At 43.3% G+C, this 27,471-nt stretch overlaps 1 protein-coding gene and 1 non-coding gene across 6 annotated transcripts in view; one reads left to right on the forward strand and one right to left on the reverse strand.

The window, feature by feature from the left end:
• Positions 1–27,471, reverse strand: part of LOC121576747 (A-kinase anchor protein 13) — a 167,643-nt gene that overhangs the window by 70,032 nt on the left and 70,140 nt on the right. For all 5 annotated transcript variants that reach the window (XM_041890158.2, XM_041890154.2, XM_041890157.2 and 2 more), the window contains exons 3-4: positions 17,130–17,283; positions 7,215–7,538 (exon numbers count right to left, since the gene is read on the reverse strand). In XM_041890158.2, the coding sequence (XP_041746092.1) occupies positions 7,215–7,538; positions 17,130–17,283 (478 nt within the window). The remainder of the gene's footprint in view (positions 1–7,214; positions 7,539–17,129; positions 17,284–27,471) is intronic.
• On the forward strand, positions 26,608–26,761 carry LOC121577494. The gene has a single exon (XR_006002644.1). It is a non-coding gene; the product is annotated as a 5.8S ribosomal RNA (ribosomal RNA).

The following is a 27,471-nucleotide window of genomic DNA, read 5'->3' on the forward strand; positions in this document are numbered from 1 at the left end:
ACAACTATCCCAAAATTGAAATATCTGACATGAATAAGAAGTAAACAAGTAACAGAATCGATCTCCTCAGTACCGGTTAATGAACAAAGTTGACACCGACCAGAATAATGATCCTATGTTATAGGGTCCTCCTCTCGCATATTGCTTGGTCTGCTGCTCCTTCGTTGTGGACATGACAGGTAAGCTTGCATGCATGATACAGGATATACGATTTTTTGAAATAGCTAAATAAGCTATTTTACTGACTGTTTAGGAATTATTAATAGCCAGAATAGTGGTGTTTCACTGTGAAGCTAATATTGCATTAGAGGTTCTATAGTTTTTTCTAATGAGTAGGCTTGCATTGTGATAAATTCATACTACCACACCATCACACCTGTGTATATTATTAAATGACACTGATATTCAAGATAACTGTGTTATATTACTTGATAACTAATATTGAACGGTGATATGATGCAATCTAACTAGATTAGAAGGCTACATCATCCTAATGTCAGCTAAAAAAAAAATTCTCCGCTGCACCGCAAGGTGTTATGTGTTAGCCTCCCCGGCAAAGGATACATGGGATGCTGCCTTCAAAATAGCCCGAATGAAGAGTTCTGATTAGAGGGAGTACAACCACGACCGGAAATGACTTTTCCGTAGCAGGTTAGGAGAATTTACGCAGCAGCTTAGGATAATTAACATGGCAGGTGAAGAGACATAGGTTAAGGTTAGGAAAAGGGTTAGAGTTATTTTATTTTTTGTAATATATATATATATATAAAAAAAGATTAGCTTTAATATTACAGATAGATTGTAACTTCCATCAATGTAACTGTCTGCATCACTTCCAATCCCCCATATGTTTTTTATTTTATTTTTGCAAATATATACAGTTGAAGTCGGACGTTTACATACACTTAGGTTGGAGTCTTTAAAACTTGTTTTTCAACCACTCCAAAAATGTCTTGTTAACAAACTATAGTTTTGGCAAGTCAGTTAGGACATCTACTTTGTGCATGACACAAGTCATTTTTCCAACATTTGTTTACAGACAGGTTATTTCACTTATAATTCACAGTATCACAATTCCAGTGGGTCAGAAGTTAACATACACTACGTTGACTGTGCCTTTAAACAGCTTGGAAAATTCCAGAAAATTATGTAATGGCTTTAGAAGCTTCTGATAGGCTAATTGACATCATTTGAGACAATTGGAGGTGTACCTGTGGATGTATTTCAAGGCCTACCTTCAAACTCAGTGCCTCTTTGCTTGACATCATGGGAAAATCAAAAGTAATCAGCCAAGACCTCAGAAAAAAAATTGTAGACCTCCACATGTCTGGTTCATCCTTGGGAGCAATTTCCAAACGCCTGAAGGTACCACGTTCATCTGTACAAACAATAGTACGCAAGTAGAAACACCATGGGACCATGCAGCTGTCATACCGCTCAGGAAGGATACGCATTCTGTCTCCTAGAGAAGAACGTACTTTGGTGCGAAAAGCACAAATCAATCCCACAATAACAGCAAAGGTCCTTTGTTCTGATGAAACAAAAATAGAACTGTTTGGCCATAATGACCATCGTTATGTTTGGAGGAAAAAGGGGGTTGCTTGTAAACCTAAGAACACCATCCAAACCGTGAAGCACGGGGGTGGCAGCATTATGCTGTGGGGGTGCTTTGCTGCAGGAGGGACTGGTGCACTTCACAAAATAGATGGCATCATGAGGAAGGAAAAAATATGTGGATATATTGAAGTAACATCTCAAGACATCAGTCAGGAAGTTAAAGCTTGGTCGCAAATGGGTCTTCCAAATGGACAATGACCCCAAGCATACTTCCAAAGTTGTGGCAAATGGCTTAAGGACAACAAAGTCAAGGTATTGGAGTGGCCATCACAAAGCCCTGACCTCAATCCCATAGAAAATGTGTGGGCAGAACTGAAAAGGCGTGTGAGAGAAAGGAGGCCTACAAACCTGACTCAGTTACACCAGCTCTGTCAGGAAGAATGGGCCAAAATTCACCCAACCTGTGGGAAGCTTGTGGAAGGCTACCCGCAATGTTTGACCCAAGTTAAACAATTTAAAGGCAACGCTACCAAATACTAATTGAGTGTATGTAAACTTCTGACCCACTGGGAATGTGATGAAAGAAATAAAAGCTGAAATAAATCATTCTCTGGCTAAGGTGTATGTAAACTTCCGACTTCAACTGTATATACACCACCGTTCAAATGTTTGGGGTCACTTAGAAATGTCCTTGTTTTCCATGAAAACATACATGAAATGAGTTTGAATAGGAAATATAGCAAAATGCATAGGAAATGTAGTCATTGACAAGGTTAGAAATAATAATTTTGAATTGAAATAATAATTGTGTCCTTCAAACTTTGCTTTCATCAAAGAATCCTCAATTTGCAGCAATTACAGCGTTGCAGACCTTTGGCATTCTAGTTGTCAATTTGTTGAGGTAATCTGAAGAGATTTCACCCCATGCTTCCTGAAGCACCTCCCACAAGTTGGATTGGCTTGATGGGCACTTCTTACGTACCATACGGTCAAGCTGTTCCCACAACAGCTCAATAGGGTGACTGTTCTGGCCAATCCATTATAGACAGAATACCAGCTGACTGCTTCTTCCCTAAATAGTTATTGTATAGTTTGAAGCTGTGCTTTGGGTCATTGTCCTGCTGTAGGAGGAAATTGGGTCCAATCAAGCGCCATCCACAGGGAATGGCATGGCGTTGCAAAATGGAGGGATAGCCTTCCTTCTTCAAGATCCCTTGTACCCTGTACAAATCTCCCACTTTACCACCACCAAAGCACCCCCAGACCATCACATTGCCTCCACCATGCTTGACAGATGGCATCAAGCACTCCTCCAGTATCTTTTCATTTGATCTGCGTCACACAAATGTTCTTCTTTGTGATCCGAACACCTCAAACTTTGATTTGTCTGTCCATAACACTTTTTTTCCTCTGTCCAGTGTCTGTGTTCTTTTGCCCATCTTAATCTTTTCTTTTTATTGGCCAGTCTGAGATATGGCTTTTTCTTTGCAACTCTGCTAGAAGGCCATTATCCCAGAGTCGCCTCTTCACTGTTGACGTTGAGACTGATGTTTTGCGGGTACTATTTAATGAAGCTGCCAGTTGAGGACCTGTGAGGCGTCTGTTTCTCAAACTAGACACTAATGTATTTGTCCTCTTGCTCAGTTGTGCACCGGGGCCTCCCACTCCTCTTTCTATTCTGGTTAGAGACAGTTTGCGCTGTTCTGTGAAGGGAGTAGTACACAGCGTTGTACGAGATCTTCAGTTTCTTGGCAATTTCTCGCATGGAATAGCCTTCATTTCTCAGAACAAGAATAGACTGACGAGTTTCAGAAGACATTTCTTTGTTTCTGGCCATTTTGAGCCTGTAATCGAAACCACAATTGCTGATGCTCCAGATACTCAACTAGTCTCAAGAAGGCCAGTTTTATTGCTTCTTTAATCAGCACAACAGTTTTCAGCTGTGCTAACATAATTGCAAAAAGGTTTTCTAATGATTAATTAGCCTTTTAAAATGATAAACTTGGATTAGCAAACACAACATGCCATTGGAACACAGGACTGATGGTTGCTGATAATGAGGACTGATGGTTGCTGATAATGGGCCTCAGTACCCCTATGTAGATATTCCATAAAAAATCAGCCGTTTCCAGTTACAATAGCCATTTACAACATTAACAATGTCTACACTGTATTTCTGAACCATTTGATGTTATTTTAATGGACAAAAAATTGCTTTTCTTTCGAAAACAAGGACATGTCTAAGTGACCCCAAACTTTTGAACGGTAGTGTATATATACATATACATACATACACATACATACATATAAATACATATACATACATATCCTTTTAAAAAATATTTTTCCCTTTATTACTTTCCAACCCCACCACCCCTTCCCTAATTGGAGTAAACTAGTGAACAACAACACTTAGGCCTCTACTTCCAGCTTATACATACTATATACAGTGGGGGAAAAAAGTATTTAGTCAGCCACCAATTGTGCAAGTTCTCCCACTTAAAAAGATGAGAGAGGCCTGTAATTTTCATCATAGGTACACGTCAACTATGACAGACAAATTGAGAAAAAATAATCCAGGAAATCACATTGTAGGATTTGTAATGAATTTATTTGCAAATTATGGTGGAAAATCAGTATTTGGTCACCTACAAACAAGCAAGATTTCTGGCTCTCACAGACCTGTAACTTCTTCTTTAAGAGGCTCCTCTGTCCTCCACTCGTTACCTGTATTAATGGCACCTGTTTGAACTTGTTATCAGTATAAAAGACACCTGTCCACAACCTCAAACAGTCACACTCCAAACTCCACTATGGCCAAGACCAAAGAGCTGTCAAAGGACACCAGAAACAAAATTGTAGACCTGCACCAGGCTGGGAAGAACGGTGAGCAAAAATCCCAGAACCACACGGGGGGACCTAGTGAATGACCTGCAGAGAGCTGGGACCAAAGTAACAAAGCCTACCATCAGTAACACACTACACCGCCAGGGACTCAAATCCTGCAGTGCCAGACGTGTCCCCCTGCTTAAGCCAGTACATGTCCAGGCCCGTCTGAAGTTTGCTAGAGTGCATTTGGATGATCCAGAAGAGGATTGGGAGAATGTCATATGGTCAGATGAAACCAAAATAGAACTTTTTGGTAAAAACTCAACTCGTCGTGTTTGGAGGACAAAGAATGCTGAGTTGCATCCAAAGAACACCATACCTACAGTGAAGCATGGGGGAGGAAACATCATGCTTTGGGGCTGTTTTTCTGCAAAGGGACCAGGACGACTGATCCCGTGTAAAGGAAAGAATGAATGGGGCCATGTATCATGAGATTTTGAGTGAAAACCTCCTTCCATCAGCAAGGGCATTGAAGATTAAACGTGGCTGGGTCTTTCAGCATGACAATGATCCCAAACACACCGCCCGGTCAACGAAGGAGTGGCTTCATAAGAAGCATTTCAAGGTCCTGGAGTGGCCGAGCCAGTCTCCAGATCTCAACCCCATAGAAAATCTTTGGAGGGAGTTGAAAGTCTGTGTTGCCCAGCGACAGCCCCAAAACATCACTGCTCTAGAGGAGATCTGCATGGAGGAATGGGCCAAAATACCAGCAACAGTGTGTGAAAACCTTGTGAAGACTTACAGAAAACGTTTGACCTGTGTCATTGCCAACAAAGGGTATATAACAAAGTATTGAGAAACTTTTGTTATTGACCAAATACTTATTTTCCACCATAATTTGCAAATAAATTCATAAAAAATCCTACAATGTGATGTTCTGGATTTTTTTTCTCATTTTGTCTGTCATAGTTGACGTGTACCTGTGATGAAAATTACAGGCCTCTCTCATCTTTTTAAGTGGGAGAACTTGCACAATTGGTGGCTGACTAAATACTTTTTTTCCCCACTGTAAATGTTATGGACACAGTCAACCTTACAATAATTATATTTTGTTTGTTTTTACTCCTGAACTTCCTCTACCCTCCACCTCTCCAATTATTTTCAAAAGGGTTAGAGTTAGATAAAATGCTCTCCTAGCCTGCTACGAAAAGTCACTTCCGGTCATAGCTGTACTCACAAACCGAATGAAGGCACCTTAGAAGGCAGCACTTTAAGGTACTTTGGGATTAGGAGGCAGGATCCTTGTCAATTGGGACACAGCCAATATGTGCCTATGTCAACAAAAGTCTAAGGGGACCAGAAGCACAAAGGACTGAAAGGTCCTTCAAATGGCCTTATTTAATATTGCTGTAACTATCAAATCAGCCTGGAGTTTACATTCTTAATCAAATATAGATATGTGTATGATGGATTATAATTGCTCAAAACTGAAAACAATGCTGGAAAACAGAAATGTCTTGTTCAATCTGTCTTCTCTAGTTTGGTGTTCCAAGCCTATAGTTTTCATGATGACCTATCAACCGATCTTTCAAGTGGCTGAAAGGGCTGCCTGTCTGTCTGGTCAGCCTCTAGTTGGTTCATGGACCTTTCCTGCACACCTAAAATACCAGGTATTTCCTCCTTTGCCACATTATTTTATTCCTGGTGCAGAGATGGGGGAGCAGAGAGAGGGGAGCAAAGAGAGAGGAGTAGGGAGAGGAGAGGAGAGGAGAGGAGAGGAGAGGAGAGGAGAGGAGAGGAGAGGAGAGGAGAGGAGAGGAGAGGAGAGGAGAGGAGAGGAGAGGAGAGGAGAGGAGAGGAGAGGAGAGGAGAGGAGAGGAGAGGAGAGGAGAGGAGAGCACACTAACACTCTACTGACAAGAACAGGCTTACTGGCTCCAAATGAAACAAGCATCAGTCAGCTGTGACCAGAGCCCTGACATTTATCCCAAATCTCCCCTTTTGTGCTCCAGAACATGTCCCAAGCTCTGGTTAGTAGGCCATATACACACTGTGTGTTACTGCCCACTTCTTAATTGGGTGGGAATGTTTGTTTTTAGCATATCTGACATTGCGTTCCTGACTTATGATGATGACCCAATAGGAGCAGAAAACAGACACATAGAGGAGGAAATAAAGTGAGTGTAAATGCAGTCGGAGAGTCGAGCCAAGAATATCAGGAGTAGAGAACTGGTGCTATCCCAAGGGACACTGGGGAATGATGGCAACCTCCCCTCTCTCAGCTAGAGCCCTTCCTCTCCTCACTAGGGTAGACCTCTCTAGTCAGACTCTCGCTCCTCTGTCAGGACCCTCTGTGTGCCAATTAACAGAATCACTGCAGTTCGACTGAAAGTAGTTACATATGTCAGAGCCCCTCCAAAAAACACAAAATGAATAAAGTGACCTTTGATTGGCCGTTAGCTGGAGTGGATCGTTCTCCTGAGGCCATGAGTGGCTGGAGCAAACGTTAATGCCCAGGCGGAGGCAGAGCTGGAGTATCATTAGTGAACCACCTGGTGGGCAAGCTCCACTACTCACACAGCGGAATGGGACCCCGGCCAAATCATCTCTCAGGGAGGAAGGAACAAATGTTCCCTCAGTCTACTTAATTATCTCACTGAGGTGTGAACAGAACACAGCCACACATACTGTAGGAAATCTACAGGCAAATGAAGATGGTATAAAGCATGATAATGTACAGACAGACCGTGCTGCAACACTAAACTCTAAGAAACATACAGAAGTAGACTCACAGAGACACACAAAGCAGAGACCCCATCCCTACTCACCAATAATGTTGTCCAGGTTGGTACCTGGTGGTGTGCCTACGTTGGTGCCCAGGACGGTCCACCCCTGGGGCAAGGCCAGGTGTCTGAGGGCCAGGGAGAGGCTCTCGTCCAGTCGCTCACACTCCTGCAGGGGGATCTGGCACTCATCCAGCAGCAGCGCCCCCTCCAGACCGTCGGCCCGCCCTGCAGCGCTCACCAGGAACTGGGCCATGTCGAAGGCCAGGTCCTGGACAAACTGGAAGCGCTCCTCGGCCACATTGTCCACCGAGCCACCAGACCGCACAGAGCACAGTGTGACCTGCACCGACTCACAGCAGTCATGGGCTGGGGAGGGAGAGAGGGAGGATGAAGGGTTAATATAACCTGCACACGTGCTTCAGACATGCCAAAATACAGTGTGAGTTTACAGTGTGTAGTAGCCCTACTGCTCAGAGTCCAGAGAGAAGAACAGAGAAAACCATGTTCAAGCTCCACTGTCCTGCTGCAATGCTGGCTTGAGATTTCTGTGTCTTCTCTGGTTGCTAAGATGCACAAAGTCCAAACATTAAACACTCTTTGTCAGTGAATAGTTCTAAAAACCACAGAGAAATGAAAAGGAAGCCTTTAGCATTTAAGTCTCTAGTCAGCTAATACGACTAGGAGTGACAGAGTAACTGCCACATTGCTTGCCCAAATAACTTGGCTGCATGGGGTCAACAGGTTTCAGAGCGGACAAACATTAATCTAGCCTCCATCCCAGTGGACCATTAAACAGACCATTTTAAACAGACCACAGATAGAGATGTAATATTGAAGAGGCCTGTGGACCAAAAGGTAAATATGTTATTCTCACAATCAGAGGAATATTCATTATAGGAGTCACAAAGAGGGGAAATTACCATCAAAACCGATTAGCAACAACAAAGAGTGTTTAAAACATCGCCAAGTGACGTGATATACTGTACTGTTCTTTACCATGTCCCTCCCTCCTCTGAGAATGCATGTACTCCACAGCAAAAGGACATGTGAGAGCTATGTTTATGAGAGCTCATATTACCCATGAGTCATGACACAGGAGTGAGGGGACATCACGCAAACATCCAGGAGCCCCAAATACTCTTATTCATGGCTCTGCTGATGTCCATACACACACCACACAAACCCTGATACACAGCTGGGGCAGCCATCATGCCATTATCAATATGCCACATGTCAGCCATGTTTTTACATGGACCCTGCATACTGCTCAGGGTGATAACTGAAGCTGGGTGAAAGACCCCAAAAAAAATTCTGTCACACCAAAATATATTTGGGTTTTATCACCAAGTCTTCTTCTGGTAAGGCTGCCTAGACATAAACAGCCCTTTGATGAAAACTTGGTTTATTGCCAACAACCAGACTCAGACAGATATAATTATTGAGCAATGTTCTCAAATCAAATGTTATTTGTCACATGCGCCGAATACAACAAGTGTAGACCTTACCGTGAAATGCTTACTTACACGCCCTTAACCAACAATGCAGTTTTAAGAAAAATAAGAATTAAGAAAAATATTTACTAAATAAACTAATGTAAAGAATAAAAGAGCAACAATAAAATAACAATAACAAGGCTATATACAGGGGGTACCGGTACCGAGACAATGTGTGGGGTACAGGTTAGTCGAGGTAATTGAGGTGATATGTACATGTAGGTATGGGTAAAGTGACTATGCATAGATAATAGATCATAAACAGCGAGTAGCAGCAGCGGGGGTCAATGCAAATAGTCCGGGTAGCCATTTGATGAATTGTTCAGCAGTCTTATGGCTTGGGGGTAGAAGCTGTTAAGAAGCCTTTTGGACCTAGACCTGGCGCTCCGGTACCGCTTGCCGTGCGGTAGCAGAGAGAACAGTCTATGACTAGGGTGGCTGGAGTCTTTGGCAATTTTGAGGGCCTTCCTCTGACACCGCCTGGTATAGCGGTCCTGGATTTCAGGAAGCTTGGCCCCAGTGATTTACTGGGCCGTACGCACTACCCTCTGTAGCGCCTTGCGGTCAGAGGCCGAGCAGTTGCCATACCAGGCGGTGATGCAACCAGTCAGGATGCTCTCAATGGTGCAGCTGTAGAACCTTTTGAGGATCTGAGGACCCATGCCTAGGGCTGTGGCAGTCACAAAATTTCATCAGCCGGTGATTGTTAAGCAAATAACTGTCGGTCTCACGGTAATTGACCGTTAATTAACATAAACACATTTAGCATCTCCTGCCGTCCACACATAGCCTACAAGCCATTTTAAAAAGTCTAATAAATCCATGTAATATAGCCTACACCTTCACAATAAATCCATTAATTATTTTAGACCGGTCTAAAGAAGCATGATATGAAGAAAATGTAGTCTATTTCAGAAGAAAATAATAGTGTACTCTGAGTTGTCCTTAAATTAAAGGTCCTGATGTGTCTATGCCAAATGGCTGTGGGCTACACTAGTTCATTTAGCAGACAATATTTGCTTATGATTCCGTGGTATTATTTTATATAATTTTATAGTATGAAGAATACATTTACATTTTAGTAATTTAGCAGACACTCTTATCCAGAGCAACTTACAGTTAGTGAGTGCATACATTTTTCATACTGCCCACTTTGAGTCATTTGTTCTCGTTTGAAACGACGGGCTTGGTCTTTCTTGGTTTAGTTATAAAAATCTTCAGCATGAATGCCCTGACTTATGCAGAGGCCATATCACTGTAAATGTTGCACGGCCAATGCAGACATCTGATTGACAATGCAGCGCCTTTCATGCTGCGTTCATAACCAATAAAATGGAACAAAGCTGAATAAAATATAAATATTTTCTCCAAACGATTTGAGGGAGTGCGCACATGCGGCTATTCTGTGTTGAGTGGTTAACAAAGAAGTAGGTACCCCTATATGCTTCATTTAGAGCTATTAATGTAACTTTAGTTGTTCTACAAACTTAGGCTATATGTTTTGAATTTTAATACATTGTAAGGCTGCATGATTACATTCTAATGATGATTTGAAAAAATGAAAAAAGTCGCTTGAAAGGCATGAGCTCTGCTTTGTTTTTTTGCACAGGCTGTACACACTCCAATAGTCTCTCATTCACAATTTGACAAGCACTTGATAATGCCTCAAATTTCGCGGCGGCATCCCCTTTGTGGCCTTAATGCACCCTAAAAATAATCCATGCCTTTTGCGGCCCGGAGTGCTGCGTTGTGCCCTTCTCTCTGAGTGTGCAACGCAATCAGAAGCCCTCTTACTCGCATGGCTCTCCGTCACGTGATCGGGTCTTTCTCACAGGCTACAAATTCAGACAGACACATCCGGGACGCAACTGCGTGCGTCGTTATCCAATTCCGAGGTGCATAATGAAGATATTGGAAGAACTTGTCCACATTTACTTTTCGTCAGCCAACAAGATGAGTAAGCCTAAGGAACAGCAAAAGCACTAGCCTATGTCAATCTACTATCCCCCATAGTACAAAAGTCATACTATTCTATTCTGTGCGAAAAATAAATATTCCAAACATAGTCTGGGACAGTTGTGGGATGCGATAGATCCCAAATTAATACAACCACTAGCATCAAAAAACCTTATTTATGCAATGTGACTAACGCAACAGATCAGAAAGTTTAGTTTAAAATGTTTAAACTATTAGGCTATTTCTTCACATTATAAGCGCAGCAATGCGCACATGGTAGTAGGCTTTAAGCGCAAATGTTCCATATGCATGTAATGCTTTTATTATAAAGGTGCCTTTTTATGGTGAAAATTATCTTTCCCAAACTTGAAACTCACGCGCTGCTTATATATGCCAGTTAGGCTCTACGCCCCTTGTAAAGCGGATTAATGTGCTTAATTTTAAGAAGTTATTTAGCCACTTTAGTTGGGATACAAACCTTATTAAAACATACAGGCCGATGGGCTAGGCTACATGAGGTGTGCGACTATGATTCTAAAAGGTCGCAAAAAGGCTTTGTTTCTTATGCTGGGCATCATTCACAAGTGATAATATATCATTCACAAGTGATAGGCTAATATTGTCACCCATCAGACTTGATTTAATCTTATCTTTACATATACTAAATAATATATGTGTGACATTTTTTTTGATTTAGAACGGACCATTATCATGCACCTGTATCGAAACAGGGGCAGCGGGGAAAATGTCATCTATGCACTTAAATAGCGAATGGAGGACGCTTTTCCCCGTGGTTTATTTTCATGCCAGCCAGGTAGGCTATACTCCTGTTGTAAATATAAGCAATGTGCTTAATATTAGGAAAGTTGAGAAATAAATATAGTAGGCCTAGCCAATTGCACAACATGAGCTCATGGGCTCTCATGAAGTGTTTGATTAGATTTTCGAATACATTTGCATTGATGTCAGAGTGATTAGAGGGACAATAGAGTGCTGAGTACCAGGCAGTTAGCAAGTTTGGTAGGCTACTAATGACCAGCAGCAGCATCAGAGCTTGGAGAAGCCTAACTACACTGACTAAACAGTCATGTGGAATATGACTGCCTTCATGACTCGGGACCGACGGTGTGGCAGTAACACGGTCACCGCAACAGCCCTACCCATGCCAAATCTTTTCAGTCTCCTGAGGGGGAATAGGTGTTGTCGTGCCCTCTTCACGACTGTCTTGGTGTGTTTGGACCATGATAGTTTGTTGGTGTTGTGGACAGCAAGAAACTTGAAGCTCTCAACCTGCTTCACTACAGCCCCGTCGATGAGAATGGGGGCGTGCTTGGCCCTCCTTTTCCTGTAGTCCACGATCATCTCCTTTGTCTTGATCACGTTGAGGGAGAGGTTGTTGTCCTGGCGCCACACTTCCAGGTCTCTGACCTCCTCCCTATAGGCTGTCTCATCGTTGTCGGTGATCAGGCCTACCACCGGTGTGTCATCTGCAAACTTAATGATGGTGTTGGAGTCGTGCTTGGCCACGCAGTCATGGGTGAACAGGGAGTACAGGAGGGGACTAAGAACGCACCCGAGGGGCCCCTGTGTTGAGGATCAGCGTGGCAGATGTGTTGTTGCCTACCCTTACCACCTGGGGGCGGCCAGTCAGGAAGTCCAGGATCCAGTTGCAGAGGGAGGTGTATAGCTTAGTGATGAGATTTGAGGGCACTACAGTGTTCAACGCTGAGCTGTAGTCAATGAACTGCATTCTCACGTAGGTGTTCCTTTTGTCCAGGTGGGAAAGGGCAGTGTTGAGTGCAATAGAGATTGCGTCATCTGTGGATCTGTTGGGGCGGTATGCAAATTGAGTGGGTCTAGGGTTTCTGAGATGATGGTGTTGATGTGAGCCATGACCAGCCTTTCAAAGCACTTCATGGCTACAGGCGTGAGTGCTACGGGTCGGTAGTCATTTAGGCAGGTTACCTTAGTATTCTTGGGCACAGGGACTATGGTGGTCTGCTTGAAACATGTAGGTATTACAGACTCGGCCAGGGACAGGTTGAAAATGTCAGTGAAGACACTTGCCAGTTGGTCAGCGCATGCTCGGAGTACACGTCCTGGTAATCCATCTGGCCCTGCGGCCTTGTGAATGTTGACCTATTTAAAGGTCTTGCTAACATCAGCTATGGTGAGCGTGATCACACAGTCGTCCGGAACAGCTGATGCTCTCATGCATGCTTCAGTGTTGCTTGCCTTGAAGCGCGCATAGAAGTCATTTAGCTCGTCTGGTAGGCTTTTGTCACTGGGCAGCTCACGGCTGGGCTTCCCTTTGTAGTCTGTGATAGTTTGCAAGCCATGCCACATCCGACAAGCTTAGGAGCCGGTGTAGTAGGATTCAATCTTTGCCCTGTATTTACGCTTTGCCTGTTTGATGGTTAGTCTGAGGGCATAGCGGGATTTCTTATAACCGTCCGGGTTAGAGTCCCGGTCCTTGAAAGCGGCAGCTCTACCCTTTAGCACAGTGTGGATGTTGCCTGTAATCCATGGCTTCTGGTTGGGGTATGTACGTACGGTCACTGTGGGGACAACGTCATTGATGCACTTATTGATGAAGCCGGTGACTGATGTGGTATACTCCTCAATGCCATTGGATGAATCCCGTAATATATTCCAGTCTGTGCTAGCAAAACAGTCCTATAGCTTCGCATCTGCGTCATCTGACCACTTCCGTATTAAGCGAGTCACTGGTACTTCTCACATTAAAACAATGTTTTTCCCTGACTGTAAATAAAGGTAAAATAAAATAAAATAAACAGTGAAAGAGGAAATATGAAAAAAGCAAGATGGCATACATCTAGAAGAGAAGCAGTCATATACAAATATGACCTTCCTGTGGCAGCTGCCAAGAGGCTCGTCCCATTTCAGTGGAACCATAAAGCACACATCATTAGCTGGAAATCCATGTAAAATGTCTTTCTGTGCCCACAAAGATAGTAAAACAAGGAAAATTATCCCTTGTGGGGCCAAAGGCTATTTTAGGCTTAGGGATTAGGTTTAGGGTTAGATTTAGGATTTGGGTAAGGTCCCCACAAGGATAGTAAAACAGATGCTGTGTGTGTATGTGGGGGGGACCTAAAATCCCAAAAAGTCCGCACAAGGATAGTAAAACAAGGAAAATTTTCCCACATACCCATGAGGACAAAGGCTATTTTAAGATTAGGGGTTAGGTTTAGGGTTACAATTAGGGTTAAGGTTATGGTAAGGGTTAGGGATAGGTTTAGCGCAGTGGAGACTGCTGAGGGGAGGTTGGCTCATAATAATGGCTGGAAGGAGCAAATGGAATGGCATCAAACACATGGTAACCATATGTTTGCTGTTGTTGATACCTTTCCACCTACACCACTCCAGCCACTACCAGGTGCACGTCCTCCCCAATTAAGGTACCACCAACCTCCTGTGGTTTAGGGTTAGGGAAATTAGGATTTTGAATGGAAATTACTTGTAGGTCCCCACGAGGATAGAAGGACATAACATGTGTGTGTAATCATAAAATACTTGGTTAATCCAAACGGATCTGCCACACACACACACAACCAGTACGACTGTCCAGCACCAGACTTGTTTGAACCCATCTCTCGTTTAACTGTCCCGTGGGGTAAAAATTGCAATGTTTCATTCCTGTTGATAAAAACGTCCTAGGAACCAGTTTCACTATAACAAGAGCCGGGACCTCCGGCAGTGGCAGTTCTGTGAGGGAGACTGAAGTGTATCTGAGGGGGATGACAGAGCATTCTGAATTTCTTCACCACGTCCATTTGGAGGTCTTAATGCACCGGCCAAAAGCCTTTAAGTCAGGGGTGTCAAACTAATTTTGTCCCGGGGGCCGCATTCAGTCTTCAACGAGGTCCTGAGGGCAGCACTGAAAATTGGTTATGTTTCCTTTCTGACAAAATCTGCAAATAATTGTCCTCTATTCATCGTTTTGGGAATTGTCTATGCTCCCTGACTGTCTAGCTTTCATTTCTGTGATTATTTGCGAGCTGGACAGTCAAGAAACTGTATGAATGTAGGTCCATTATGATTTCTACCAAGTTTCGATTTGGTTTTAGTCATTTTAACCTTTTATTGCAGTGGGCTAAATCAGGTCACACAGAGTGTTTCTTGGTAGTCTTAAACAAATATACTTTGAAACAAAAGTATACAGCTCACATGGTTATGGGCATTATGCATGGTTCAGGTTACATTTGTAACAAAAATGGTATTTTCATAGACAGACTTGAAAGCCAGATCAGTGATTATTGCAACAAAGCAGGTTAGACTATTTTGATAAAATAAATACATAATTAGTGTGGTTGTGAAAGGCTTACAGTGGGGGAAAAAAGTATTTAGTCAGCCACCAATTGTGCAAGTTCTCCCACTTAAAAAGATGAGAGAGGCATGTAAATTCTATTTGCAAATTATGGTGGAAAATAAGTATTTGGTCACCTACAAACAAGCAAGATTTCTGGCTCTCACAGACCTGTAACTTCTTCTTTAAGAGGCTCCTCTGTCCTCCACTCGTTACCTGTATTAATGGCACCTGTTTGAACTTGTTATCAGTATAAAAGACACCTGTCCACAACCTCAAACAGTCACACTCCAAACTCCACTATGGTCAAGACCAAAGAGCTGTCAAAGGACACCAGAAACAAAATTGTAGACCTGCACCAGGCTGGGAAGACTGAATCTGCAATAGGTAAGCAGCTTGGTTTGAAGAAATCAACTGTGGGAGCAATTATTAGGAAATGGAAGACATACAAGACCACAGATAATCTCCCCTCGATCTGGGGCTCCACGCAAGATCTCACCCCGTGGGGTCAAAATGATCACAAGAACGGTGAGCAAAAAATCCCAGAACCACACGGGGGGGACCTAGTGAATGACCTGCAGAGAGCTGGGACCAAAGTAACAAAGCCTACCATCAGTAACACACTAGGCCGCCAGGGACTCAAATCCTGCAGTGCCAGACGTGTCCCCCTGCTTAAGCCAGTACATGTCCAGGCCCGTCTGAAGTTTGCTAGAGTGCATTTGGATGATCCAGAAGAGGATTGGGAGAATGTCATATGGTCAGATGAAACCATTATATAACTTTTTGGTAAAAACTCAACTCGTCGTGTTTGGAGGACAAAGAATGCTGAGTTGCATCCAAAGAACACCATACCTACTGTGAAGCATGGGGGTGGAAACATCATGCTTTGGGGCTGTTTTTCTGCAAAGGGACCAGGACGACTGATCCGTGTAAAGGAAAGAATGAATGGGGCCATGTATCGTGAGATTTTGAGTGAAAAGCTCCTTCCATCAGCAAGGGCATTGAAGATTAATCATGGCTGGGTCTTTCAGCATGACAATGATCCCAAACACACCGCCCGGGCAACAAAGGAGTGGCTTCGTAAGAAGAATTTCAAGGTCCTGGAGTGGCCTAGCCAGTCTCCAGATCTCAACCCCATATAAAATCTTTGGAGGGAGTTGAAAGTCCGTGTTGCCCAGCGACAGCCCCAAAACATCACTGCTCTAGAGGAGATCTGCATGGAGGAATGGGCCAAAATACCAGCAACAGTGTGTGAAAACCTTGTGAAGACTTACAGAAAACGTTTGACCTGTGTCATTGCCAACAAAGGGTATATAACAAAGTATTGAGAAACTTTTGTTATTGACCAAATACTTATTTTCCACCATAATTCGCAAATAAATTCATTAAAAATCCTATAATGTGATTTTCTGGAAAAAAAAATCTCATTTTGTCTGTCATAGTTGACGTGTACCTATGATGAAAATTACAGGCCTCTCTCATCTTTTTAAGTGGGAGAACTTGCACAATTGGTGGCTGACTAAATACTTTTTTCCCCCACTGTATATATAGCCTAGGTATAATTTCACAAGCCTTGAATTCATTAAAATATTGCTGACTGTTTGAAATGCAGTGTATTTGACCTTTAATTGTACAACAAAGCTTATTTAGAGAAAACATTAAAAAAAATCTAGATATACAGTGCATTCGGAAAGTATTCAGACACCTTCCCTTTTTCCACATCTTGTTACATTACAACCTTATTCTAAAATTGATTAAATAAAATGTTTTCCTCATCAAGCTACACACAATTTTTGCAAATGTATATAAAAATGTTTATAAAAAAACAAAGTAACTAAGTATTCAGACCCTTTGCTATGAGACTCGGTGCATCCTGTTTCCATTGATCATCCTTGAGATGTTTCTACAACTTGATTGGAGTCAACCTGTGGTAAATTCAATTGATTGGACATGATTTGGAAAGGCACACATCTGTTTATATAAGGTCCCAGAGTTGACAGTGCATGTCAGAGCAAAAACCAAGCCATGAGGTCGAAGGAATTGTCTGTAGAGTGCCGAGACAGGATTGTGACGAGGCACAGATTTGGGGAAGGGTACCAAAACATTTCTGCAACATTGAAGATCCCCAAGAACTCAGTGGCCTCCATCATTCTTAAATGGAAGAAGTTTGGAATTTACCTGGGCACACAGCCTGTAGGGTGACATGGCTGATCCTCAAGGTGCTGGTCAGGTGCCTCTGGGTGGTGCCAGCAAAAAGCAGGTAGAACTCCACATCCTCCTCATCCTCCAAACGCTCTTCATCACCCAGCTGCACCGTCAGAAGACACTCACCCTGGAAACAAACAGACAAATAGAAATACAATGATACATTTGATCCACATAGTTTGATTGACATAGTTTTAACAAATAGCTTACATTGTCAGAGCTTGCAGCAGCATGGCAAAGAAACCAGAGGAGAAACCCAAACAAAAACAGAGAACATTAAGATCATGGTGGGCAGGTATCAACACCTGTCTATTATAGTAGGAAGAGGCTGGGTTTTGTTATAGCACTATCAACCTATAATGTAGGGTGGAACACTCTACTGTATACAGAAAAACAAACCCTGCTAAAACAATAATTACCCCGCCTTATTTAATTACAGTGTATTGTGCAAATGTATGTGTATGTGCGTGTGTGTATGTGTGTGTGTGTGTGTGTGTGTGTGTGTGTGTGTGTGTGTGTGTGTGTGTGTGTGTGTGTGTGTGTGTGTCTACCAGTGTTGGGGAGTAGTGAACTGCATGTAGTTCAACTAGTAATGTAATTACATTTTGCAGTAGCTTGGTGGTAGTTGAACTAAATTCAAATCTAGGTAGTGTTTTCAGTAGGTAATTACTCTTTTGCCATGTACAGTGCCTTGCAAAAGTATTCATACCCCTTGGATCTCTTCACATTTTATTGTGTTACAATGTGTGATTAAAATGGATTTAACTGTAATTTTTGTCAACAATCTACAGAAAATACTATTTAATGTGAAAGTAAAATACTTAAAAAAAACATTTGTTTAAGATTGAATGCAATTAAATAACTAAAATATAGGCGTTGCCATAGGTCAATACATGTTAGAAACACCTTTGGCAGCGTTTACAGGTGTGAGTCTTCTTGGGTAAGTCTCTAAGAGCTTTACACACCTGGATTGAGCAATTGCCCATTATTCTTTTCATAATTATTCAAGCTCTGTCAAGATTTTGGGGATCATGGCTAGACAGTAATTTTCAAGTCTTGCCATAGTTTTTAAAGCAGATTTAAGTCAAAACTGTAACTTGGCCACTCAGGAACATTCACTGTCTTCTTGGTAATCAACTCCAGTGTACTCTGAGTATTCCAAACATTAGGAACACCTTCCTAATATTAATTTTGTCTTTATTTTTATCCTATCACTGCCCTTCTTTATGAGGCTTTCAAAAAGCTCCCTATTATTTGTAGTTTAATCTGTGCTTGAAATTCAATAATTGACTGAGGGACCTTACAGATGTTGTATGTATGGGGGACAGAGGAAGGGTTAGTCATTCAAAAATCATGTCAACCACTATTATTTCACACAGAGTGAGTTCATGTAACTTATCCTGTGATTTGTTAAGCCAAATTTTACTACTGAACTAATTTCGTCTTTCCTAAACAAAGGGGCTGAATACTTTGGCAACTAATATATTTTAGTTATCACATTTTCATTCATCTTAAAATATACAGTGGGGAGAACAAGTATTTGATACACTGCCGATTTTGCAGGTTTTCCTACTTACAAAGCATGTAGAGGTCTGTAATTTTTATCATTTCAACTGTGAGAGACGGAATCTAAAACAAAAATCCAGAAAATCACATTGTATGATTTTTAAGTAATTAATTTGCATTTTATTGCATGACATAAGTATTTGATACATCAGAAAAGCAGAACTTAATATTTGGTACAGAAACCTTTGTTTGCAATTACAGAGATCATACGTTTCCTGTAGGTCTTGACCAGGTTTGCACACACTGCAGCAGGGACTTCGGCCCACTCCTCCATACAGACCTTCTCCAGATCCTTCAGGTTTCGGGGCTGTCGCTGGGCAATACGGACTTTCAACTCCCTCCAAAGATTTTCTATTGGGTTCAGGTCTGGAGACTGGCTAGGCCACTCCAGGACCTTGAGATGCTTCTTACGGAGCCACTCCTTAGTTGCCCTGGCTGTGTGTTTCGGGTGGTTGTCATGCTGGAAGACCCAGTCACGACCCATCTTCAATGCTCTTACTGAGGGAAGATCTCGCGATACATGGCCCCATCCATCCTCCCCTCAATACGGTGCATTCGTCCTGTCCCCTTTGCAGAAAACCATCCACAAAGAATGATGTTTCCACCTCCATGCTTCACGGTTGGGATGGTTTTGTTAGGGTTGTACTGATCCTTCTTCTTCCTCCAAACACGGCGAGTGGAGTTTAGACCAAAAAGCTATATTTTTGTCTCATCAGACCACAAGACCTTCTCCCATTCCTCCTCTGGATCATCCAGATGGTAATTGGCAAACTTCAGACGGGCCTGGACATGCGCTGGCTTGAGCTGCAGGATTTTAATCGATGACGGCATAGTGTGTTACTAATGGTTTTCTTTGAGACTGTGGTCCCAGCTCTCTTCAGGTCATTGACCAGGTCCTGCCGTGTAGTTCTGGGCTGATCCCTCACCTTCCTCATGATCATTGATGCCCCACGAGGTAAGATCTTGCATGGAGCCCCAGACCGAGGGTGATTGACCGTCATCTTGAACTTCTTCCATTTTCTAATAATTGTGCCAACAGTTGTTGCCTTCTCACCAAGCTGCTTGCCTATTGTCCTGTACCCCATCCCAGCCTTGTGCAGGTCTACAATTTTATCCCTGATGTCCTTACACAGCTCTCTCGTCTTGGCCATTGTGGAGAGGTTGGAGTCTGTTTGATTGAGTGTGTGGACAGGTGTCTTTTATACAGGTAACGAGTTCAAACAGGTGCAGTTAATACAGGTAATGAGTGGAGAACAGGAGGGCTTCTTAAAGAAAAACTAACAGGTTTGTGAGAGCCGGAATTCTTACTGGTTGGTATGTGATCAAATACTTACAGTGGGGGAAAAAAGTATTTAGTCAGCCACCAATTGTGCAAGTTCTCCCACTTAAAAAGATGAGAGAGGCCTGTAATTTTCATCATAGGTACACGTCAACTATGACAGACAAAATGAGATTTTTTTTCCAGAAAATCACATTGTAGGATTTGTAATGAATTTTTTTGCAAATTATGGTGGAAAATAAGTATTTGGTCAATAACAAAAGTTTCTCAATACTTTGTTATATACCCTTTGTTGGCAATGACACAGGTCAAATGTTTTCTGTAAGTCTTCACAAGGTTTTCACACACTGTTGCTGGTATTTTGGCCCATTCCTCCATGCAGATCTCCTCTAGAGCAGTGATGTTTTGGGGCTGTTGCTGGGCAACACAGACTTTCAACTCCCTCCAAAGATTTTCTATCGGGTTGAGATCTGGAGACTGGCTAGGCCACTCCAGGACCTTGAAATGCTTCTTACGAAGCCACTCCTTCGTTGCCCGGGCGGTGTGTTTGGGATCATTGTCATGCTGAAAGACCCAGCCACGTTTCATCTTCAATGCCCTTGCTGATGGAAGGAGGTTTTCACTCAAAATCTCACGATACATGGCCCCATTCATTCTTTCCTTTACACGGATCAGTCGTCATGGTCCCTTTGCAGAAAAACAGCCCCAAAACATGATGTTTCCACCCCCATGCTTCACAGTAGGTATGGTGTTCTTTGGATGCAACTCAGCATTCTTTGTCCTCCAAACACGACGAGTTGAGTTTTTACCAAAAAGTTCTATTTTGGTTTCATCTGACCATATGACATTCTCCCAATCCTCTTCTGGATCATCCAAATGCACTCTAGCAAACTTCAGACGGGCCTGGACATGTACTGGCTTAAGCAGGGGGACATGTCTGGCACTGCAGGATTTGAGTCCCTGGCGGCGTAGTGTGTTACTGATGGTAGGCTTTGTTACTTTGGTCCCAGCTCTCTGCAGGTCATTCACTAGGTCCCCCCGTGTGGTTCTGGGATTTTTGCTCACCGTTCTTGTGATCATTTTGACCCCACGGGGTGAGATCTTGCGTGGAGCCCCAGATCGAGGGGAGATTATCAGTGGTCTTGTATGTCTTCCATTTCCTAATAATTGCTCCCACAGTTGATTTCTTCAAACCAAGCTCCTTACCTATTGCAGATTCAGTCTTTCCAGCCTGGTGCAGGTCTACAATTTTGTTTCTGGTGTCCTTTGACAGCTCTTTGGTCTTGGCCATAGTGGAGTTTGGAGTGTGACTGTTTGAGGTTGTGGACAGGTGTCTTTTATACTGATAACAAGTTCAAACAGGTGCCATTAATACAGGTAACGAGTGGAGGACAGAGGAGCCTCTTAAAGAAGAAGTTACAGGTCTGTGAGAGCCAGAAATCTTGCTTGTTTGTAGGTGACCAAATACTGATTTTCCACCATAATTTGCAAATAAATTCATTACAAATCCTACAATGTGATTTTCTGGATATTTTTTCCTCAATTTGTCTGTCAAAGTTGACGTGTACCTATGATGAAAATTACAGGCCTCTCTCATCTTTTTAAGTGGGAGAACTTGCAGAATTGGTGGCTGACTAAATACTTTCTTCCCCCACTGTATGTAATGCAATAAAATGCAAATTAATTACTTAAAAATCATACAATGTGATTTTCTGGATTTTTGATAAAAATTACAGACCTCTACATGCTTTGTAAGTAGGAAAACCTGCAAAATCGGCAGTGTATCAAATACTTGTTCTCCCCACTGTATATTTACATTTACGTCATTTAGCAGACGCTCTTATCCAGAGCGACTTACAGTTAGTGAATATATATATATATTTTTTTTATACTGGCCCCCCATGGGAATCGAACCCGCAACCCTGGCGTTGCAAACGCCATGCTCTATCAACTGCTCTACATCCCTGCCGGCCATTCCCTCCCCTACCCTGGACGACGCTGGGCCAATTGTGCGACGCCCATGAGTCTCCCGGTCGCGGCCGGCTGCGACAGAGCCTGGATACGAACCAGGATCTCTAGTGGCACAGTTAGCACTGCGATGCAGTGCCTTAGACACTCAGGAGTACTATATATATATTTTGTTTTTACAATTAAACCTATTTTAATACAGCGCCTTGCAAAAGTATTCACCCCCCTTGGCGTTTTTCCTATTTTGTTGCATTACAACCTGCAATTTAAATGGATATTTATTTGGATTTCATGTAATGGATATACACAAAATAGTCCAAATTGGTGAAGTGAAATGAAAAAAATAACTTGTTTCAAAAAATTCTAAAAAATAAATAACGGAAAAGTGGTGCATGCAAATGTATTCACCCCCTTTGCTATGAAGCCCCTAAATAAGATCTGGTGCATCCAATTACCTTCAGAAGTCACATAATTAGTTAAATAAAGTCCACCTGTGTTCAATCTAAGTGTCACATTACATTTTACATTTTAGTCATTTAGCAGACGCTCTTATCCAGAGCGACTTACAGTTAAGTGAGTGCATACATATATATATTTTTTTCATACTGGCCCCCCGATCACATGATCTCAGTATATACAGTTGAAGTCGGAAGTTTACATACACTTAGGTTGGAGTCATTAAAACGCGTTTTTCAACCACTCCACAAATTTCTTGTTAACAAACTATAGTTTTGGCAAGTCGGTTAGGACATCTACTTTGTACATGACACAAGCAATTTTTCCAACAATTGTTTACAGACAGAATATTTCACTTATAATTCACTATATCACAATTCCAGTGGGTCAGAAGTTTACATACACTAAGTTGACTGTGCCTTTAAACAGCTTGGAAAATTCCAGAAAATGATGTCATGGCTTTAGAAGCTTCTGATAGGATAATTGACATAATATGAGTCAATTGGAGGTGTGTACCTGTGGATGTATTTCAAGGCATACCTTCAAACTCAGTGCCTCTTTGCTTGACATCATGGGAAAATCAAAAGAAATCAGCCAAGAAAAAAAATGTGTAGACCTCCACAAGTCTGGTTCATCCTTGGGAGCAATTTCCAAACGCCTGAAGGTACCACGTTCATCTGTACAAACAATAGTATGCAAGTATAAACACCATGGGACCACGCAGCCGTCATACCGCTCAGGAAGAAGACGTGTTCTGTCTCCTAGAGATGAACGTACTTTGGCGCGTAAAGTGCAAATGAATCCCACAACAACAGCAAAGGACCTTGTGAAGATGCTGGAGGAAACAGGTACAAAAGTATCTATATCCTCAGTAAAACGAGTCCTATATCGACATAACCTGAAAGGCCGCTCAGCAAGGAGAAGCCACTGCTCCAAAACTGCCATAAAAAAGCCAAACTACGGTTTGCAACTGCACATGGGGACAAAGATCTTACTTTTTGGAGAAATGTCCTCTGGTCTGATGAAACAAAAATAGAACTGTTTGGCCATAATGACCATCGTTATGTTTGGAGGAAATAGGGGGTACTTGCAAGCCAAAGAACACTATCCCAACCGTGAAGCACGGTGGCAGCATCATGCTGTGGGGGTGCTTTGCTGCAGGAGGGACTGGTGCACTTCACAAAATAGATGGCATCATGAGGAAGGAAAATTATGTGGATATATTGAAGCAACATCTCAAGACATCAGTCAGGAAGTTAAAACTTGGTCGCAAATGGTCTTCCAAATGGACAATGACACCAAGCATACTTCCAAAGTTGTGGCAAAATGGCTTAAGGACAACAAAGTCAAGGTATTGGAGTGGCCATCACAAAGCCCTGACCTCAATCCTATAGAAAATGTGTGGGCAGAACTGAAAAAGTGTGTGCGAGCAAGGAGGCCTACAAACCTGACTCCGTTACACCTGCTCTGTCAGGAGGAATAGGCCAAAATTCACCCAACTTATTGTGGGACGCTTGTCGAAGGCTACCCGAAACATTTGACCCAAGTTAAACAATTTAAAGGCAATGCTACCAAATACTAATTGAGTGTATGTAAACTTCTGACCCACTGGGAATGTGAAGAAAGAACTAAAAGCTGAAATAAATCACTCTCTACTATTATTCGGACATTTCACATTCTTAAAATAAAGTGGTGATCCGAACTGACCTATGACAGGGAATTTTTACTAGGATTAAATGTCAGGAATTGTGAAAAACTGAGTTTACATTTATTTGGCTAAGGTGTATGTAAACTTCCGACTTCAACTGCATACACCTGATCTGAAAGGCCCCAGAGTCTGCAACACCACTAAGCAAGCGGCACCATGAAGACCAAGGAGCTCTCCAAACAGGTCAGGGACAAAGTTGTGGAGAAGTACAGATCAGGGTTGGGTTATAAAAAACATATCCGAAACTTTGAACATCCCACGTATTACCATTAAATCCATTATTAAAAAATGGAAAGAATATGGCACCACAACAAACCTGCCAAGAGAGGGCCGCCCACCAAAACTCACTGCCCAGGCAAGGAGGGCATTAATCAGAGAGGCAACAAAGAGACCGAAAATAACCCTGAAGGAGCTGCAAAGCTCCATAGCGGAGATTGGATTATCTGTCCATAGGACCACTTTAAGCAGTACACTCCACAGAGCTGGGCTTTACGGAAGAGTGGCCAGAAAAAAGCCATTGTTTCGCCAAAGCCATGTGGGAGGCTCCCCAAACATATGGAAGAAGGTACTCTGGTCAGATGAGACTAAAATTGAGCTTTTTGGCCTTCAAGGAAAACGCTATATCTGGCGCAAACCCAACACCTCTCATCACCCCGAGAACACCATCCCCACAGTGAAGCATGGTGGTTGCAGCATCATGCTGTGGGGATGTTTTTCATTGGCAGGGACTGGGAAACTGGTCAGAATTGAAGGAATGATGGATGGCGCTAAATACAGATTTGAGATTTGAGACTGGGACGGACGTTCACCTTCCAGCAGGACAATGACCCTAAGCATACTGCTAAAGCAACACTCGAGTGGTTTAAGGGGAAACATTAAATGTCTTGGAATGGCCTAGTCAAAGTCCAGACCTCAATCCAATTGAGAATCTGTGGTATGACTTAAAGATTGCTGTACACCAGCGGAACCCATTCAACTTGAAGGAGCTGGAGCAGTTTTGCCTTGAAGAATGGGTAAAAATCACAGTGTCTAGATGTGCCAAGCTTATAGAGACATACCCCAAGAGACTTGCAGCTGTAATTGCTGCAAAAGGTGGCTCTACAAAGTATTGACTTTGGGGGGGTGAATAGTTATGCACGCTCAAGTTTGTTTCACAATAATTTTGCATCTTCAAAGTGGTAGGCATGTTGTGTAAATCAAATGATACAAACCCCCAAAAAATTAATTTTAATTCCAGGTTGTAAGGCAACAAAATAGGAAAAATGCCAAGGGGGGTGAATACTTTCACAAGCCAAGTATTAACTAACTACTGGAACCTTCTAATCCGTGACCGGGGCTGCAGTCCAAATTCAAAGTAGACAGCCCTTGGCCCTAAACCCTCAGCCCTTGAATGACGTTTTACATCGTCACATCCGAGTGTACCTTAAATGTCCCTTGCCCAAGCGAGGGAGAGTGATGATCGGAGAGGCAACGTCCTTGGTGGAAATCTTGAAGTTGAGCTTAAAACAACCAACCCAAAGCTATTCATTTACCTAGCAAGCTAACTCATAGCTGGCTAGCTAGTTTTATAGTTTGGTCATATATTCCTATACATTTCAGAACTCCCAAAAATATGTTTATGAAGCAAGTTACGTTGCCAATGCTAAAATCAATGTCATATATATATGTATTTTTAGCAAGCTAGCATCATAATTTTTTCTGACATGCCGAAAATGCAGCTGTGTTGATTAAATGTGACACTTCGCGCCCACCAGATTATGACACGTGACTACAGTTTGCATTGAATTGTGGATCATATCAACCCCACAAGTGATCAAGTTCTTCACTTGCTCCCTCGAGCTAAATCGAGGGGGCGCTGAAAAGACGATCAAACTTGACTATCTATAGGAAGTAAAAGTCGTAACAAGGTTTCCGTAGGTCAACCTGCGGAAGGATCCTTTCTGGGTTGCCAGCCGCCGGCACAGGGCTGCACTCCAAAAACAAAACTCTGCTGTGGGCTGGGTAGGGGGCTCACACACCCCGCCTCTCGCTTCCCTTGGCGCGGGGTTCTGGGCCTGGGAGGGTGGCTTTGGCTCTCGCCCGAGCTCGGTTCCTCACATCTCCATGTTGCCTGGGTTGTGCCCAACCTGCTCTCCCCCCACCTTTCCCCATTAGGCATGGCTGCACGGTGCACCTGTGGGCTGGTGCGTCAGCCACGTCAGAGGGGGATCGGGGGTTGCCAGTGAACTGGGTCTTCCCGCCTCGGTCTCCCACATCCAGCAATTGGTTCTCGCCCTGGACCCTCACATGGCTCCGGGTCACTAGCCAACCGCTCTGTGCCCCCAGAGTAGGCAGGAGTTTAATGTCTCCCCTCCAGTTGCCTCGGCGGCACGCCGGACACTGTCGTTTCAACCTCAAACCTTTTTACTCCGTAAACTGGGCAACCTCCCTAACCCCGCCTAGCCACTAGCTTCTGTTTAAAAACAAAAGAGTACAACTCTTAGCGGTGGATCACTCAGCTCGTGCGTCAATGACGAACGCAACTAGCTGCGAGAACTAATGTGAACTGCAGGACACATTGATCATCAACACTTCGAACGCACCTTGCGGCCCCAGGTTCCTCCTGGGGCTATGCCTGTCTGAGGGTCGCTTTGCCATCAATGTGAACCCCCGGGTTTCCACGGCTGGGGGAGTCGCAGGCCGCCTCTGTTCGGCCTTCGTCCCCCTAAGTGCAGACCAGTAGGGCTCGGTGGGAGGGAGAGGGGGCCTCGGCTCGCTCTCCCCTCCCCTGTGCGCCCTTCCTTTCCCTTCCCACCTCGGCGGGAGGCATCCACGTTCCCTGCATGGTTGGGCGTGGCTGCCGGTTGACTCTGTCTTTCCGCGCTGCCGGCGCTACGCATGCGGTTCTCGGGGTAGTGCTCAGGGTTAGGTTTGGGCCACGGAGTTCCGAATGCCGACCTGAACCGAATTGAGAAGGTGAGCCCGGGCGCCCGGCCACACTCCATCACTTTGACTACGACCTCAGATCAGACAACCCACAAAATGTAAGCTTATTACTAAGCGGAGGAAATAAACCAACCAGGATTCCCTCAGTAGCGGCAAGCGAAGAGCCCTAGGTTGAGATCGTTTCGGCCCCAAGACCTCTAATAATTTGATTTACCAGATAAACCAGCTATCCTGAGGGAAAATTTGGAGGGAACCAGCTACTAGATGGTTCGATTAGTCTTTCGCCCCTATCCCCAGGTTGGACGACTGATTTGCCTCTCTGGGACTGGACTGCCCCATCTAGCTAGCTAGTAGAGTGGTACAAAAACGCCGGTACACAGATGCATAGCCCATTCAATTATATTTTGTTCTAG

The sequence above is a fragment of the Coregonus clupeaformis genome, chromosome 11 (assembly GCF_020615455.1).
Source record: "Coregonus clupeaformis isolate EN_2021a chromosome 11, ASM2061545v1, whole genome shotgun sequence".
NCBI classification, from domain to species: Eukaryota; Metazoa; Chordata; class Actinopteri; order Salmoniformes; family Salmonidae; genus Coregonus; species Coregonus clupeaformis.